The following is a 16,840-nucleotide window of genomic DNA, read 5'->3' on the forward strand; positions in this document are numbered from 1 at the left end:
CCTGGGTGCGATAAAATAAAATTCAACTTACTTAAAAATCTTCCCGATATCGCGAAAAAGCGTCTTATTCAACATTCTCAACAAGTTTGTCGAACAGAACTTTGTCCCCCCACAAGAGAAAGTAATTGCTATTCAGAAACCGGGCGAACCAGCCTCCAACCACAACTCATATCGGCCGATTGCAATGCTTTCCTGTATTCGAAAACTGTTGGAAAAAATGATTCTATTTCGTCTCGACAAATGGATGGAAACAAATGGCTTGCTTTCAGATACACAATTTGGCTTCCGTAAAGGCAAAGGAACGAACGATTGCCTTGCGCTGCTTTCCACAGAAATTCAAATGGCATTTGCTCACAAAAAGCAAATGGTATCAGTATTCTTAGACATAAAGGGGGCTTTTGATTCAGTTTCCATAAAAATTCTTTTGGAGAAGCTGCACAAGCATGGTCTTTCCCCACTTTTAAACATCTTTTTACACAACTTATTGTCTGAAAAGTGCATGTTTTTTACACATTTAGATTTGACAACCACACGAATTAGCTGTATACGCCTTCCCTAGGGCCTCAGCCCCCTTCCTTACAACTTGTATGTTAATGACATCGATGAATGTCTTGAAAACTCTTGCACGATAAGACAATTTGCAGATGATGGAGTAGTATCTATAACAGGAGCCAAGTCTACAGATCTGCAACGATCACTACCAACACTTGGACACTTTGTCTACATGGGCTCTACCCAGCTTGCATTCTCCACGGAGAAAACTGAGCTGGTAGTTTTTTCAAGGAAGCATGAACCTACACAACTACAGCTTCATTTAATGGGTCAAACCATAGCTGGGTCAAACGTATAGCCTTAGGTTGTATGCAATCGACTCATACGATTAGCTTCAGTTTATGTCGCAGAACTAGCTGCAATTCAGTATACCCTTGAGATCTTGAAACTTTGCTCACAGACCTTGGGTCTTGAAATTTGCCCACAGACCATTACTGTATCGAACAGTCTCAGCTATATCGAGGCTCTTCGCTCAGTGAAGCCTGGAAAGTACTCACCGTTTTTCCTGGGGAAAATCGTCAGCTGGAAGACCTCCTGGAATGATTGATGTCTAGGACGGTGGTTACATTTGATTATACCGCAAGTATCGACGAAAGCTTGGTTTCGAGGGTTGGATGTGAACCGGGACTTTATTCGCACAAGGTCAAGACTTATGTCCAACCACTCTTTGCTCAAAGCGCATTTTCATCGTGTTGGCCTTAGTAAGAGTAATCTTTGCGTTTGCGGAGATGGTTATCATGACATCGAGCATGTTGTTTGGTTGTGCTCCGAGTATTGTGACGTCACACTCCAGCTAATTGATTCCCTTCGGGCCCGAGGTTACCACCTTATGTTCCAGTCCGTGACGTTTTAGCAGCCCGAGATCCCCTTTACATGACCTACCTCTATAACTTCTTAAAAGCCATAAACGTGCAAATGTAGTGCCCTCTCTTTCTCTTTCTTTCTTCTACAATGGTCCTGGAAACCATCCATAAACGACTCACCAACATCAAAGTACACCAACAAAGCTTCCGTCAAATCGATGAACCACATAATGTGGATTACTTTTTAATTTGGTTTAAGAAAAGTTTCTGTCACAATGGCAATATCTGACATTAGAAGAAGATGATGACCAGGTCGATCTACCTGTTAATAAATTGTTTTCGTTAGAAGACGAATTGGCAGACGTACCTGTTTTTTGTTTTAAATTCGAAGAAATAAGTGCCTCGGAAGAATTAGGCGTGGCATTTGTAACGGTTTTTGATTTTCCGGTATGTTCTGTAAATTTAAGGTCGTTGATTTGTCTTATTGTCGAAGCGAACGAGCGTGTAAAATTTTTTCCTTGACAGGACATTTCAAATAATTGGATTTATGATTTCCTTCGCAATTTGAACATGAAAATTTATCAGTGGTTTCATTCATTGAACAAACGTCTTTCGAATGCGATTTACCACAATTCATACACCGTATATCCATATGACAATTTTTGGTTCATGGCCGAAGCCTTGGCAACGACGACATTGCGTTAAGTTTGCAATACGATTATGCCGTTTATAATCTTCCCAATGAATTTTAATGTGAGAAATGAAACGTACTTTTTCTGAATCTTTCAAATTGTTTACATCACTTCGATTGAAATGTATTAGGTAAAGTTCATGGGAAATTCCAGAGCGTGGTTTAGAAGTACCATTCGCTCTTTCTTCATAAGTATTACTTGGGAAGGGGCAAAACAAAGCAATTCTTTTAGTTCATTTTTAATTTCATCAGTACTTTAATCATTTGATAAGCCTTTCAAGACAGCTTTGAAGGGTCTGTCTGATTTGGTATCATATGAATAAAATTTATGAAGTTTCTCGGACAAATATCGAATAAGACGTTCGTAATCTTCCAATCCATCAACTAAGACTCGACATTCTCCTCTTCGTCCGATTTGAAATGAGACTTTTACTTCCGGGAGAAAAGTAGAAAGCTCAGTACGGAATGCTTTGAAATCGGAAATCATCACCGTCACTGGTGGCATAGATTGATGTTTCTTCCCAGAACGACAAGCGTCCATTTTGGAAATTTTTGAAGAATTTTCTTCTATGTCGCTACAATCGGATTCAGGAAGAATCTCGTAATAATAAAATATCTCGATATAGTAGACATTATGCGGCAATTAAAACCAAATAACATATACATGAGTTGGTTCAAATGTAACGAAAAATTCGATCTCTACTGAGTGTCTGGCCGTGTCGTTTGATGCGATATGCTTTCCGTTGTGTGCGGAACGAAAGGCTACGAGTAGTTCAAACACAATAGGTATGGGGTTGGCACTTCTAACTTAGTGCCTAAAAAAAGGCATTTGACACAGCTGCGGTGTCAGTAGTAAAAGAATAATAATCGCGTGATCGGATCTAGGCGGGAAGATTTGAATTCTATTTTGCCAGTGTCAGTAGCATAGTGTGGTGAAGATCTACACTTGTTACACGACCATACTTGAAGACTAGAAATTAAGCGTTCGACCCCCTCAAGTAGACGGTAAAATAGAATTCATTTCTTTCTTCTGATCATGCCTATATGAGCCTGCCTAGGCTAGCTTTTCCGTTCTAAATTTATAACTGATTCAATCTAGAATACCTATCCGTCTTTTCATTTTATATCTTTCGTCTCTCTCAGTTAATGCTTGCCGAAAAAACCAATCAAAATCGATATAGTAGACATTAGACCTTTTAAGACTAACAACGAAAGGACATACCTTTAAATTACACCTTTCAATTAAGTTTCCCGATCCCCGACCTATGATGCTTAGATGAGCCCCAGTGCTTAGTAGCCCTACTAAAGGTATCCCTAATATGGTTATTTTGACAAACGGTCTCTTGTTATTATCCGCGTGTATAATGGGCTCATCAATTTCATAACTGGAAGAATATATGTACAGAATCACAAATTTGCCTCAAACAAAATATTTGTTTTGTTTTCCCGCAATCAAGTTTTGAAAGGAACTTCATACGTCTTGTTTGCATTTTTTTCGCTAAAAGGGAAAGATTCTGTGTCCACATCATGAAAGTCACATTTTTGACCATATCTGTGTTGTGGTCGCTCACACTCACGAGCTGGTGACCCCTGAGGCGACAGTTGAAACAAACACCGTCTTTGGTAACCTGATAACTTATTTTGCGCACGAGACATCCGTGCGCGACTTGGTATTATATAAATATATTAATAAAGAGATTTGAACTGTTCGTTATCGATTTCGTTTATTTGTTTTAAATGCGAGGTGCTGTAAGCCGCGTTTGATTGGTATTTATACCAATATGTGGCATCTAACCGTCGACCAAATTTCTTTAGACCAAAGCCTAATTATCAATTTCCGACGATACCGCATGGCCCTTATATTTCGCGCGCATATTACGGAACACGATTTTGAACTCATCGTTCGGAACATGTTTAGTCTGCGGAAAAACCTTCGAACAAAGTTCGAAGCCCAAGAATAAAAGGCCCACTTGGGACCTTCCCAGCAGATAACTAGTATAGAGCGCATGTGGTTTTCGAAACCTAACCTACACCAACGTTTAACACATAAGTATTTAATAATTTTTATCTTTTATAACGTTTTTAACTGTATAAATGTTGTGTGTTTTCCATATTTTCATCGACTTGTTATATCACTACACAAAATATACAACGTTCGATTTAAATAACTATGATTAATGCCTTTATAATTATTGATTAACTAACCGTACTAACACATTTTATTAACTTAGACCATTTTTAATTTTTAAACTCTGTGTTTTTTTAATATTATCTACAAAAATTTAAGTAATAATGATACTGTGCGCCACTTCACGAATCTTATAAACTATATTACAATTAGACTACGAACACCGCGCGCACTTCTGACTTCTTCAAGTGATCGAATGCAAGAGAAAATGTCTGGGCCTCTGCCGAGTTATGATAAGTTTAGGTAAAATCTAGGCAAATGTCACCCTTATCATGATACCAACTTCACTGACAGTTACGTTATCAAACATCGGTAGCCCTTTTTCCTGGCTACAACCACCATAGATGATATGTTACGTACCGCAAAGTTCACACCGTTATGATGAAACACCCTGGTTGAGTACAGGCAACATTTTCCGTGGTGAATGACTCATCCGTCTCAAACATAATAATAAACACACCGTTACTCATACGGTAGCGGTAATGATCTGAGTTGGGCTCTGGAACTTGGGGGCTCGAGCGTGTGAGACTTCGCTACAACAATTATTCATTGTAACATGTGGTAACAGGCAGCTGAATATACAAATTTTATCTGTGTACGTGTAAGTTTAACGAGAAGTCTTTGCTTGTGCGCTGTAAGCAATTCAAGTGTTTAAGCGAGGAGGACCGTTTTTGGTACCTAGGATAATTTCGGTCACATCGGTTCAACTCATAAAATATTTGAAGTTTATGATTTGTAAAGTGCCGATGCATCAAATCATAATGGCTGGTATGGCTGGTTTCCGTACAAAGTATTCTCGAGAAGACGTTTACAATATAACTACATTGTGTCGAAATGAAATGTAATATTGAAATTGTTCTGAGGGTTTAACGTGGAAAACGTGGTGGTTTTGTAATTCCGCCACAATGTCAACCGTACCAACATCCCCACAGGGCTTTTCTTGTGAAATTATTTTGATTATAGCAAGTCTAATCTTATGATGAATAACTTATAGAACAGGATAAACTTTCTGACCTTCTACGAGAGATAAAGAATCAAACTCAGATAGACCATCCTTATTGAAAATCATAGCATTCGTATTAGGTAGTAAAAATGATTAAAAATTACGAATTGTAATACCAGAAGTAACAAACATACCTGGTTGAGGGTTGTAGCCGGAATGACTTTGTTGCTGCGATGGATAGGGCTGTGAAGTATAATTTCCTTGATTAAACATGGGTTGCTGAGGATATCCACCGTAATATTGGTTATTAGGATCTACGAAGAAAAGAAACAGATTCATCGATAAACTGTACAAATAAATATTCACAAAATCGAAACGACGCGGTGTAGCGAAAATAGCTACGTTTGGTGTGTCAAAAAAGACCACTACACTAGACTCGAAATATTGTTATTATTATTTTATTAAGCTTTACACTATTTTAGAGTACGTCTTGCTTACTCCTTCAGTCGTAGACCACGCGGGTCTCTGCTGTATATAGGAGACGTCTCCATTCAACTTGATTCATGGCTGTTCGCCGCCAGCCTCGGTAGCTGCGAAGGGTCCGCAGGTCGTCCTCAATTTGATCGCGCCTCTTCTTCTTATACCGGTCGGATCACTATCGAAAATCATTTTAACCGGGTTGTTCTCCGACATTCTTACAACATGCCCGGCCCACCGTAACCGCCCGACCTTGGTCGTTTGGACGAGGGTTGGTCCTCCCAGCAACTGGTGCAGTTCATGGTTCATTCGCCTTCTCCGCATACCGTCTTCCATCCGCATTCCGCCGAAGATGGTTCGCAACACTTTCCGTTCAAAAACACGTAGTGCGCGTTGATCCTCCGCAAGCATTATCCAGGAGTCGTGCCCGTAGAGGATAACCGGTCTAATCAGCGTTTTGTAGATAGTTAACTTCGTACGACGGCGGATTTTGCTCGATCGAAACGTCCTGCGCAGTCCAAAGCACGATTTCTTGATAATATGCGTTTCTGAATTTCTCTGCTGGTGTCATTATCGGCAGTCACCAGTGAGCCCAAGTACACGAACTCGTCGACCATTTCGATTTCATCACCACCAATCAGAACTCGTAATGGGCGGCTGACGTTATCTTCTCTCGAGCCCCTGCCTTTCATGTACTTTGTCTTTGACACATTGATGTCTAGTCCGATCCGCTTGGCCTCAGCTTTTAGTCCGATGTACGTATCTTCCATCTTCTCAAAGTTGCGTGCTATAATATCAATATCATCAGCGAAACCAAGTAGCTGGACGAACTTTCTGAAAATCGTGCCACTCGTGTCTATCCTCGCTCTTCTTATCACACACTCCAAAGCAATGTTGAATAGCAGACACGAAAGGCCATCACCTTCCCGTAGCCCTCTTCGAGTTTCGAAGAGACTCGAGTTTATCCCCGATACTCGAACAACGCACATCACTCGACCCATCGTAGCCTTGACCGATCGTATCAATTTATCCGGGAATCCGTAGTCGTGCATGATTTTCCATAGCTGTTCTCGATCGATTGTGTCGTAGGCTGATTTGAAATCGATGAACAAGTGATGTGTGGGCACATTGTATTCGCGGCACTTTGCAACACCTGGCGAATACTTGGTCCGTGGTAGCGCGTTCGCCCATAAATCCTGCCTGATATTGTCCACAAATTCGTTTGCAATTGGTGAAAGTCGACGGCATATGATTTGGGAGAGTACCTTGTAGGCGGCGAGTTATCGCGCGGTAATTGTAGCAATCCAGCTTATCGCCCTTTTTGTAGACGGGACACACGATTCCTTCCATCCATTCCTCAGGTAAAAGCTCGTCCTCCCAGATCTTGGTAACGACCTAGTGCAGTGCTTTCACTAGTGCATTACCACCGTGTTTTAGTAGCTCGCTTGGTAGTTGGTCAACGCCAGCGGCCTTATTATTTTTCAACCGGCTTACCACCTCCTCCACTTCTTGGAGATCTGGGACCGGCAGTCTGCCGTCCTCCGCACGCGTTCCAAGTACGTTACCGCGCCGCCACTTTCGTATTCCTCCACATCGCCATTGAGGTGCTCGTCGAAATACTGCAGCCACCTCTCGATCACCTCACAGTCGTTCGTGAGAAGATCCTCCTTGCACATATCAGCCTGTGGCACATGGCCTCTGCGAGAACGGTCACCTTCTCGTAGAACTTCCTTGTGTCATTAGCACGGAACAGCGGTTCCATCGCTTCGTGATCTTGGTTTTTCTGTTGGCGCTTTTTTCTACGGGATACCGAGCTTAGTCTGTTCCGCGCCTGTCGGTATCGCTCCTCATTTGCTCTCGTCCGGTGTTGCAGCTTGCTCGCCCAAGCTGCATTCTTCTCGGCCACTAACTGTTCACATTCTTCGTCGAACCAGTCGTTCCTTACGTTCGGAGCCGCCGCACCTAGCGTTGCTGATGTAGTGCTACCTATGGCAGAACGGATATCTCTCCAGCCATCTTCAAGAGTAGCTGCAAAAAGCTGCTCTTCCGTTGGTAGTGTCACTGCCAACTACTGCGCGTAATCTTGAACTACTCCAGCATCCCGGAGCCACGCGATGTTAAACCGCGACGTTCGGTTTCGACTTTTGGTAGCCGCCGTCGAAAGTTTTGAGCGCATGCATACAGAAACCAAGTAGTGGTCCGAATCTATATTCGCACTGCGGTAGGTGCGAACATTGTTGATGTCCGAGAAAAATTTTCCGTCGATCAAAACGTGGTCGATTTGGTTTTCGGTCTGTTGGTCAGGTGATCTCCAGATAACTTTGTGGATATCCTTGCGGGGAAAAAAGGTGTTTCTGACTACCATTCCTCGGGAGGCCGCAAAATTGAAACATCGTTGGCCGTTGTTATTCGACGCGGCATGCAGGCTGTTCGGCCCGATTACCGGTCGGTACATTGCCTCCCTTCCTACCTGTGTATTCATGCCACCGATGGCAATTTTTACGTCTCTGCGTGGGCAGCCGTCATAGGCTTGTTCCAGCTGCATAAAACGCTTCTTTCTCGTCATCGGGCCTTCCTTCGTGTGGGCAGTGCACGTTAATGATGCTGTAATTGATAAAACGGCCTTTAATTCTCAACTTACACATCCTAGCATTGATCAGCTGCCACCCAATCACTCGCTGACGCATCTTGTCCAGCACTAGAAAGCTAGTTCCCAGCTCGTTCGTTGTGCCACAGCTTTGGTAGAAGGTAGCCGCTCGATGTCCGCTTTTCCACACCTTTTGTCCCTTCCAACAAAGCTCCTGGAGCCCTACGACGTCGAAGTTACGAGGATTTGGTTCATCGTATATTACTCTGTCACAGCCTGCGAAACCCAGCAACTTGCAGTTCCATGTTCCATGTTTCCAATCGTAGTCCTTATTTCGTCGCGTGGGTCTATGCCGATTGTTCCGGGTCGTATTCTCTCCTGTATTGTTTGTAATAAATATTTTACGGGCGGCTTATTAGGCCTACGCCAACCTTCGCCGGAGGATCATCGTGCTTGCTCTGTTTAACGTCCCAACCAGCACTAGGACGATCCCGTTCCTGGGGTTGCCACCATGGATTCAACTGGACGGGATGCAGCATTTCATACTCAGCCACTGGATACCAGAACAGACGCTGTTTGAAGCCGCTCCTAACATGGAGTACAGATGCTTCGACATCCTCTAAAGATGACACCCCTCTTTGTCGGCATACGATCAAGGTCCCACCGAATGGATTCGTTGAAAAAAAACTACTGTGAAAAAGTGGCTTATGTATTTTGTTGATGCTCCATTATACCATCGTTATAACATAGTAATCAATGTGCCACAGGCCGATATATGCAAGGACACCAACGGGAATCTTCTCACAAACGACTGTGAGGTGATCGAGAGGTGGCGGCAGTATTTCGACGAGCAACTTATTGGCGATGCGGCGGAATACGAAAGTGACGGCGCGGTGACGAACTTGGGAACGCGTGCGGAAGACGATAGACTGCCGGTCCCAGACCTCCAAGAAGTCGAGGAAGAGGAAAGCAGGTTGAAAAATGATAAGGCCGCTGGCGTTGACCAACTACACGTTGACAATGCACTAGTGAAAGCATTGCACTGGGTCGTTACCAAGATCTGGGAGGACGAGATTTTACGGGAGGAATGGATAGAAGGGATCGTGTGTCCCATCTACAAAAAAGGGTGACAAGCTGGATTGCTGCAATTACCGCGGTATCACTCTGCTGAATGCCGCCTACAAGGTACTCTCCCAAGTCTTATGCCGTCGACTTTCACCGATTGCAGACGAATTCGTGGGACAATATCAGGCAAGATTTATGGGTGAACGCGCTACCACGGACCAAGTGTTCGCCATCCGCCAGGTGTTGCAAAAGTGCCGCGAATACAATTTGCCCACGCATAACTTATTCATCGATTTTAAATCATCCTACGACACAATCGATCGAGACCAGCTATGGAAAATTATGCGCTACTACGGATTCCCGAACAAACTGATACGATTGGTAAAGTCCAGCTACTTGGTTTCGCGGATGATATTGACATAATAACACGCAACTTTGAGAAGATGGAAGATACGTACATCGGACTAAAAACTGAGGCCATGAGGATCGGACTAGACATCAATGTGTCAAAGACAAAGTACATGAAATGCGGGGGCTCGAGAGAAGATAATGTCAACCTTCCATTGCGAGTTCTGATTGGCGGTGATGAAATCGAAGTGGTCGACGAGTTCGTGTACTTGGGCTCACTGGTGACTGCCGATAATGACACCAGCAGAGAAATTCAGAGACGCATATTGTCAGAAAATCGTGCTCACTTTGGACTGCGCAGGACTTTTCGATCGAGCAAAATTTGCCGTCATACGAAGTTAACTATCTACAAAACGCTGATTAGACCGGTTATCCTCTACGTGCACGAGTCCTGGATAATGCTTGCGGAGGATCAACGCGCACTAGGTGTTTTTGAACGGAAGGTGTTGCGAACCGGCTTTGGCGGAGTGCGAATGGAAGACGGTATGTGGAGAAGGCGAATGAACCATGAACTGCACCAGTTGCTGGGAGGACCAACCCTCGTCCAAACGACCAAGGTCGGGCACTTACGGTGGGCCGGGCATGTTGTTAGAATGTCGGAGAACAACCCGGTGAAAATGATCCTCGATAATGATCCGACCGGTATAAGAAGAAGAGACGTGCAGCGGGCAAGATGGATCGATCAAATTGAGGACGATCTGCGGACCCATTGCAGCTACCGAGACTGACGGCGAACAGCCATGAATGGAGTTTAACGGAGACGCCTTCTGTATACAGCAGGGACTCGCGTGGTCTACAACTGAAAGAATAAAAGAGTAAGTATTCAAAAAGGATGATTTATGAATCGAATGCTTCTTAACACTCCTAATACCAAGCCTAAAAAAGCTACGCGGAGCACCAAGCCTCAAAAAAAGTTGGAACGGTAACTTTGAGCTATCATAGGTCAATTGTTACTTGACCAATTTCGATAAATTTTACACCCTCAAATTTTGTGAAGCTTGTAGATTATTTTAAGTATATCATTATTGACGATCGTTTAGGAAAAATAATGAAAATCTGATTTTTCCCGTTCCAAGTTTTTTTTCAAGCTCAAAATGTGCCCTATTTGCATTCATGCGGCACATGCATCGCGAATCGGATATTGAGAACCTCAACTTTACCGAGTCATAACTTTGTTGTTAGTCAACCGATCTTCAAAATTTGTTCACCATTGGAAAGGTACTACTTCCACAAATAAAATTAAAAATAGGGTTGTTTACTCAAAGTAATAATGAAAATTGTAGATAGATGACCTAAGAAAAGGTGAGACCTTTTACAATGATCGTAAATATCTCGAAATTCAAAGCGATGACCTATATATTTTTACACATCATTCGATTGCTAGTGATACCAGCTACAATTTTCGCTCAACTACCATTTCTGCACAATCAAAAGAAAACATTATGAAATCGATGAATTTATAAATATATATGAATTTTTCATTTTTTTTCACGTTTGTATATAACTCAAAAATTAAAGCGATGACATGTACATTTTTTTATTCAAAATATTGGAATCATTACCAGAAACAATGTATTGATGACCAAAATTATATATCCGTTCAAAGAAGCTCAAGAAATTTGATATTTGTACCAAATTTCTTAAGCTTCTTTGAACGGAGAGAATTTCTATTATTGGGAAAATTTTGCCAAACAAAATCAAATCAAAACTTTTAAATTTTATGACATATATTTTTTTATTATTTAGTTGGAAATTTATTATAAACAAAATTTACAAAAAAACTGAAACTTGGAGTTCACTGAAAATTTTAAAAATTTTAGGAAATAACCTAAAACTCTAAAAATAGTTATATTTTTGTATTGGACAAACGATCTAAACAATTTTTTATGCACAACCCAAACGCAATTGATAACTACTAAAATTCTGATTTTGTTGTAGGTTTTCCGTAAAATCTCAAAAAATACGTAAAAGATAGGAAATTTCAAAATTTCCGAGTTAAATTGCATTGCACAGTGGTTCGGATCCACAATCCACTTTAGAGCTATGATGTCTTCAAAACAAATGATCAGTGAAAATAAGTCATATGTCGAAGTACATGGTATTAGGGTGGCTCTTATTATTAAGGTGATCCAAAACTTATTTTTCAGATGTATTGAGATAGAGGACTGCATTCTTTGGTAAAATTGTGTATAAACTTATATCGAGCAGCTCTGCTGAGGACACCATAGCAGTATCTGCAACGGTTTTAGTGTTACAGCTTATTTTTCAGATGTATTGAGATAGAGGACTGCATTTTTTGGTAAAATTGTAGATAAACTTATATCGAGCAGCTCTGCTGAGGACACCATAGCAGTATCTGCAACGGTTTTAGTGTTACAGCTATTTTTAAAGAGCAACTTAGGGTGTTCCTCAAAATAACAGATTTTTGGCTCTAGCATTTATATTTTTCTCTTTTCGTATTAGGGGCTGTCCATAAAAGACGTAACGCCGCAAGGGGGAGGGGGTGTTTCACAAAATGTGACCTTTTGTGAAAGGGGGAAGGGGTGAGGGTTGTTGGAATGTGACGACCAATATTTTCAATGAGCGCATTTTTGAAATACCTAATTATATTACTGGTTTGCCCTATTTCCTGAAAAAATCTCCACAATAAACGTTTACATTATATATAAAAACGTGGATTTGTTGATGTAAAACCTTTTTCTTGTAAATTCGGAAATGAATTATGAAGGAAATCATTTATGTTGTGATCAGAAAAAGTGCACGGAGGGGCGAATAAATTAGCGAAATTAATAAATTTTGCCTTGTATGAGTAAAAAAAAGGTGGGTGGGTAATGTCAGAGACATAACTGGATGTCGTGAATACGAAAAAACTGACACGCTCCCATCACTTTTCCGAATATCAGTCAGTTGATTGATTGTATGAATTATGCAAGCTTTCTCCTTTTTCACTAATAGAGTTTGAAGCGATGCACCTACATTAAAGTACAGATTAGTTACATTAAACAGCTACTATTCTACAACTATATATTCCAAACTTGCTAACTTGAAACAATTCCTTTTTAATTTGCTGTTGTTTATTTTTATTGAAGCTATGAAGTTCGAAGATATCAGATTCTTCTCGAAATTTCAGTACGAGACAATTGCAATGGCCTGGTCTGAAATGTATCGACGATCTTCGGTATGCAAGAGTAATTTTAATAATAATAATAAATATAATACAGATTAATCTGTATATATATATATATATATATATATATATATATATATATATATATATATATATATATATATATATATATATATATATTATATATATATATACACATATATATATATATATATATATATATATATATATATATATATATATATATATATATATATATATATATATATATATATATATATATATATATATATATATATATATATATACATATATATATATATATATATATATATATATAAAAGGTGATTTTTTTGAGGTTAGGATTTTCATGCATTAGTATTTGCTCAGATTTTTTGAGGTTATGATTTTCATGCATTATTATTTGCTCAGTATGCTCTGACATTTCATCATGAATAGACTTACTAACGAGCAACGCTTGCAAATCAGTGAATGGGCCCTAGAAAAGTTGGCAGAAAATCCGCTTTTTTATCGACAAATTTTGTTCAGCGATGAGGCTCATTTCTGGTTGAATGGCTACGTAAATAAGCAAAATTGCCGCATTTGGAGTGAAGAGCAACCAGAAGCCGTTCAAGAACTGCCCATGCATCCCGAAAAATGCACTGTTTGGTGTGGTTTGTACGCTGGTGGAATCATTGGACCGTATTTTTTCAAAGATGCTGTTGGACGCAACGTTACAGTGAATGGCGATCGCTATCGTTCGATGCTAACAAACTTTTTGTTGCCAAAAATGGAAGAACTGAACTTGGTTGACATGTGGTTTCAACAAGATGGCGCTACATGCCACACAGCTCGCGATTCTATGGCCATTTTGAGGGAAAACTTCGGAGAACAATTCATCTCAAGAAATGGACCGGTAAGTTGGCCACCAAGATCATGCGATTTGACGCCTTTAGACTATTTTTTGTGGGGCTACGTCAAGTCTAAAGTCTACAGAAATAAGCCAGTAACTATTCCAGCTTTGGAAGACAACATTTCCGAAGAAATTCGGGCTATTCCGGCCGAAATGCTCGAAAAAGTTGCCCAAAATTGGACTTTCCGAATGGACCACCTAAGACGCAGCCGCGGTCAACATTTAAATGAAATTATCTTCAAAAAGTAAATGTCATGTACCAATCTAACGTTTAAAATAAAGAACCGATGAGATTTTGCAAATTTTATGCGTTTTATTGTTTAAAAAAGTTCTCAAGCTCTTAAAAAATCACCCTGTATATATATATATATATATATATATATATATATATATATATATATATATATATATATATATATATATATATATATATATATATATATATATATATATATATATATATATATATATATATATATATATATATATATATATATATATGTATATATATAAATAAAATACAGATTTACCTGTATACACCCAAACCTCCATTTACGAACCTTATATATGTATGTATGTATGCTTACACACTCACTCATTTGCGTATATGTGTATATATTTATACATATAAATGATCACTTTTACTTCACCAATATTTATATGTATTAAGAAATACAAATATTTGCACATATGCGTTCATATATTAATACATATATACATATATAAGTTACGTAAATGGAGGTTTGGGTGTATATGGCAACCCTGTTTCGCATTGCATATTTTCACAAGACCCTAAAGATGTGTTCAACATCATCACTTTCGCTTTCGCATTGCCGTTCGTAATTGAATGTGTTAATTACGGTACAAATTATTTTATTTCCATCTCGATGAATCTTTTGGTAGGAAATATTGAGATCTGAGATGGTTCTCGTGTGTGTCTTGTTTCGGTAACAGTTGCTCAGAAAATGGTAGAAAAGCGACAAAATTCAACTAGTTCTTTAGGATGATCTTTAGCACTTAAAAGGGCTTTGAATGGGCCTTGCTGGACTTTTTGGCTGCCTTTCTACCGGTTTTCGGTGCCATCGTGCTGACGGTGTCTCGTACGTTCAAAGTAGCTGCTTTAACTTAAATGACGCTATTTCTCACATCACATTTCATTTTATACCTGCTACTGGCAACGGTGTACGGACAGCCTCTTTGCTAAAATTCCTTTCCTCTTCGTAGAACGGGAAACAGTGAGACGACAGGTCCTCGATGTTGCTCTCGTGTGTCTTGTTCCGGGAACAGTTGCTCAGCAAATGGTAGGAAAAATGAACCACATAACTTTTATATGGCTAGAAGCAGACATCTCGCGTTCTGATTGGCTGGTGCTGTCATGGGTTAAATCAAACAGGTTTTTCAATAGTGTACTATTGAAAAACCTCAATGTTGTTGCAATACACGTTCAAGTTGAAAATTTTCGATTCTATTGGTAGTTAGATTATATAAATCCTTCTACGGATCACTGAGCTATGAGCTTTCGACATACGAGAAAGGCAAACGCGCCTTATGAATTACACTCTTTGACACTCGTTTTTACCAAACATTTCAGAAAAGTTTAATTTTGAACTATTTGAGATTATGTCACACAACTGAAAATTTTATCATAAAATTGTGATCATATTTCCGATGGCATGTCACAAGAATTATGTTGATTCTTTAGATACAACAGGAGATATTCACGTTCAAAAACTTATCACTCTCTCAGAGGGTAAATTTTGAAAAGGCGCCCCATAGTAAAGTAAGTCGTATTCACGACAAAAGATGCATTCACACGATTCAACTCAAGTTATACACTGACAATTTTAGTCAATGTATATGAGTTTGGGTGCACCAATCGCTTGGAATTATGGATTTTTTAACTTTCGGAAATCTAATGATAGGTACTAAGCAGATGTGGATAATAACCATACAAAGAATAAAAGAATTTCAAAAAGTTTGTTTGGTCGGTCGTATCGAAATTTCATGCTTCTTGATGTATTTAAAATTCATTCAGCAAAACCATGTTGGCGGAGTAATATCAATAAAACCAGCAAATAATATTATATATGCTGTGATTATCAATAATTATAATGATTAGAAAAACATGTTCAATCATAAAGCGTGTCATGCAGCTGATAAATTTACACTCTTTAGCTTGAGTATCATACACAGAAGTATTAGCCCGGGTAGAAGTGATTTGCAAACCAATTATTAAAACCAAGCATCTCAAAGGAGAAAACAACATTATTTAGTTTGAAATAAGAGCTAAAGCATCAAAAATCATTGGAAAGTCTGCATGAGAAAATAGCAACAAAATATAAAATTCTGCCATTGTAACATCAAAGCAAGAGCAAAATATTTTTCAGTAATTTGATTTTCTAGCATTGAGAATAGTATATCATAGGAATTTCTCTTATTTGATTCTGATGCAGTTTATTCAATTGTATTCCATTTGAAAAAGGAACCACTGGATCAATTGTACTTAATGAAATTGGCATATCTCATCAATAACGAAATAAGATATAATAACAAATCTTGATGCTAAATATATATTATCTATCAAGAAGATTCCTTCGATCAAATATCAAGAAAATGTGAAGTATTGCTATGACAGCACAGGAGTTTGTTAAAACCAATTTTTTAATGACTGCCGTATTCAGGCAGCGTTTTCTGAACCGAAGTTATGAGCAAAACTAGTTCAAAAACAGTTTATTTTTAAACTGCTATATCTATCATTGAGGCAAACGAAAAAAATCCGTTTCTTGTATTTGACAGAAAATATTTTCGAGCATGTTTACAAAAAAGACGGAGGAGATATTTTTTAAAAAAATTTAAAATATGTTCAAACATTGGGTTTTTTAAAATATTCGTATCATGTAAGTTATTTATTAGCCATATATGAAAATAAGGTATTTTTGCCTTCTAAAGTGTTAAATTAATTCAAGTGCATATTCGGGAAGAAATCGTTCTGCATTCTTCGGGGAATGCAGAATGGTGTCGCTTTTGTAAAATCTCTATGGCCTCTCGGTGGTTGGAGGTTTTATCAACCGTGCATTTTTACACCT

The 16,840-nt window shown here is 39.2% G+C and overlaps 1 protein-coding gene across 10 annotated transcripts in view; it reads right to left on the bottom strand.

Annotated features, from left to right (window-relative positions):
- The window catches only part of LOC131437447 (protein lifeguard 1), a 196,848-nt gene that overhangs the window by 100,102 nt on the left and 79,906 nt on the right, over positions 1-16,840 (bottom strand). For 9 of the 10 annotated variants that reach the window (XM_058606802.1, XM_058606815.1, XM_058606814.1 and 6 more), the window contains one exon: positions 5,372-5,491. The exons of the other annotated variant lie outside the window; for it this stretch is intronic. In XM_058606802.1, coding sequence (XP_058462785.1) covers positions 5,372-5,491 — 120 coding nt within the window. Of the gene's footprint in view, positions 1-5,371; positions 5,492-16,840 lie in introns of those variants that run through there. 10 annotated transcript variants of the gene reach the window in all.

The sequence above is a fragment of the Malaya genurostris genome, chromosome 3 (assembly GCF_030247185.1).
Source record: "Malaya genurostris strain Urasoe2022 chromosome 3, Malgen_1.1, whole genome shotgun sequence".
In the NCBI taxonomy this organism is placed as follows: Eukaryota; Metazoa; Arthropoda; class Insecta; order Diptera; family Culicidae; genus Malaya; species Malaya genurostris.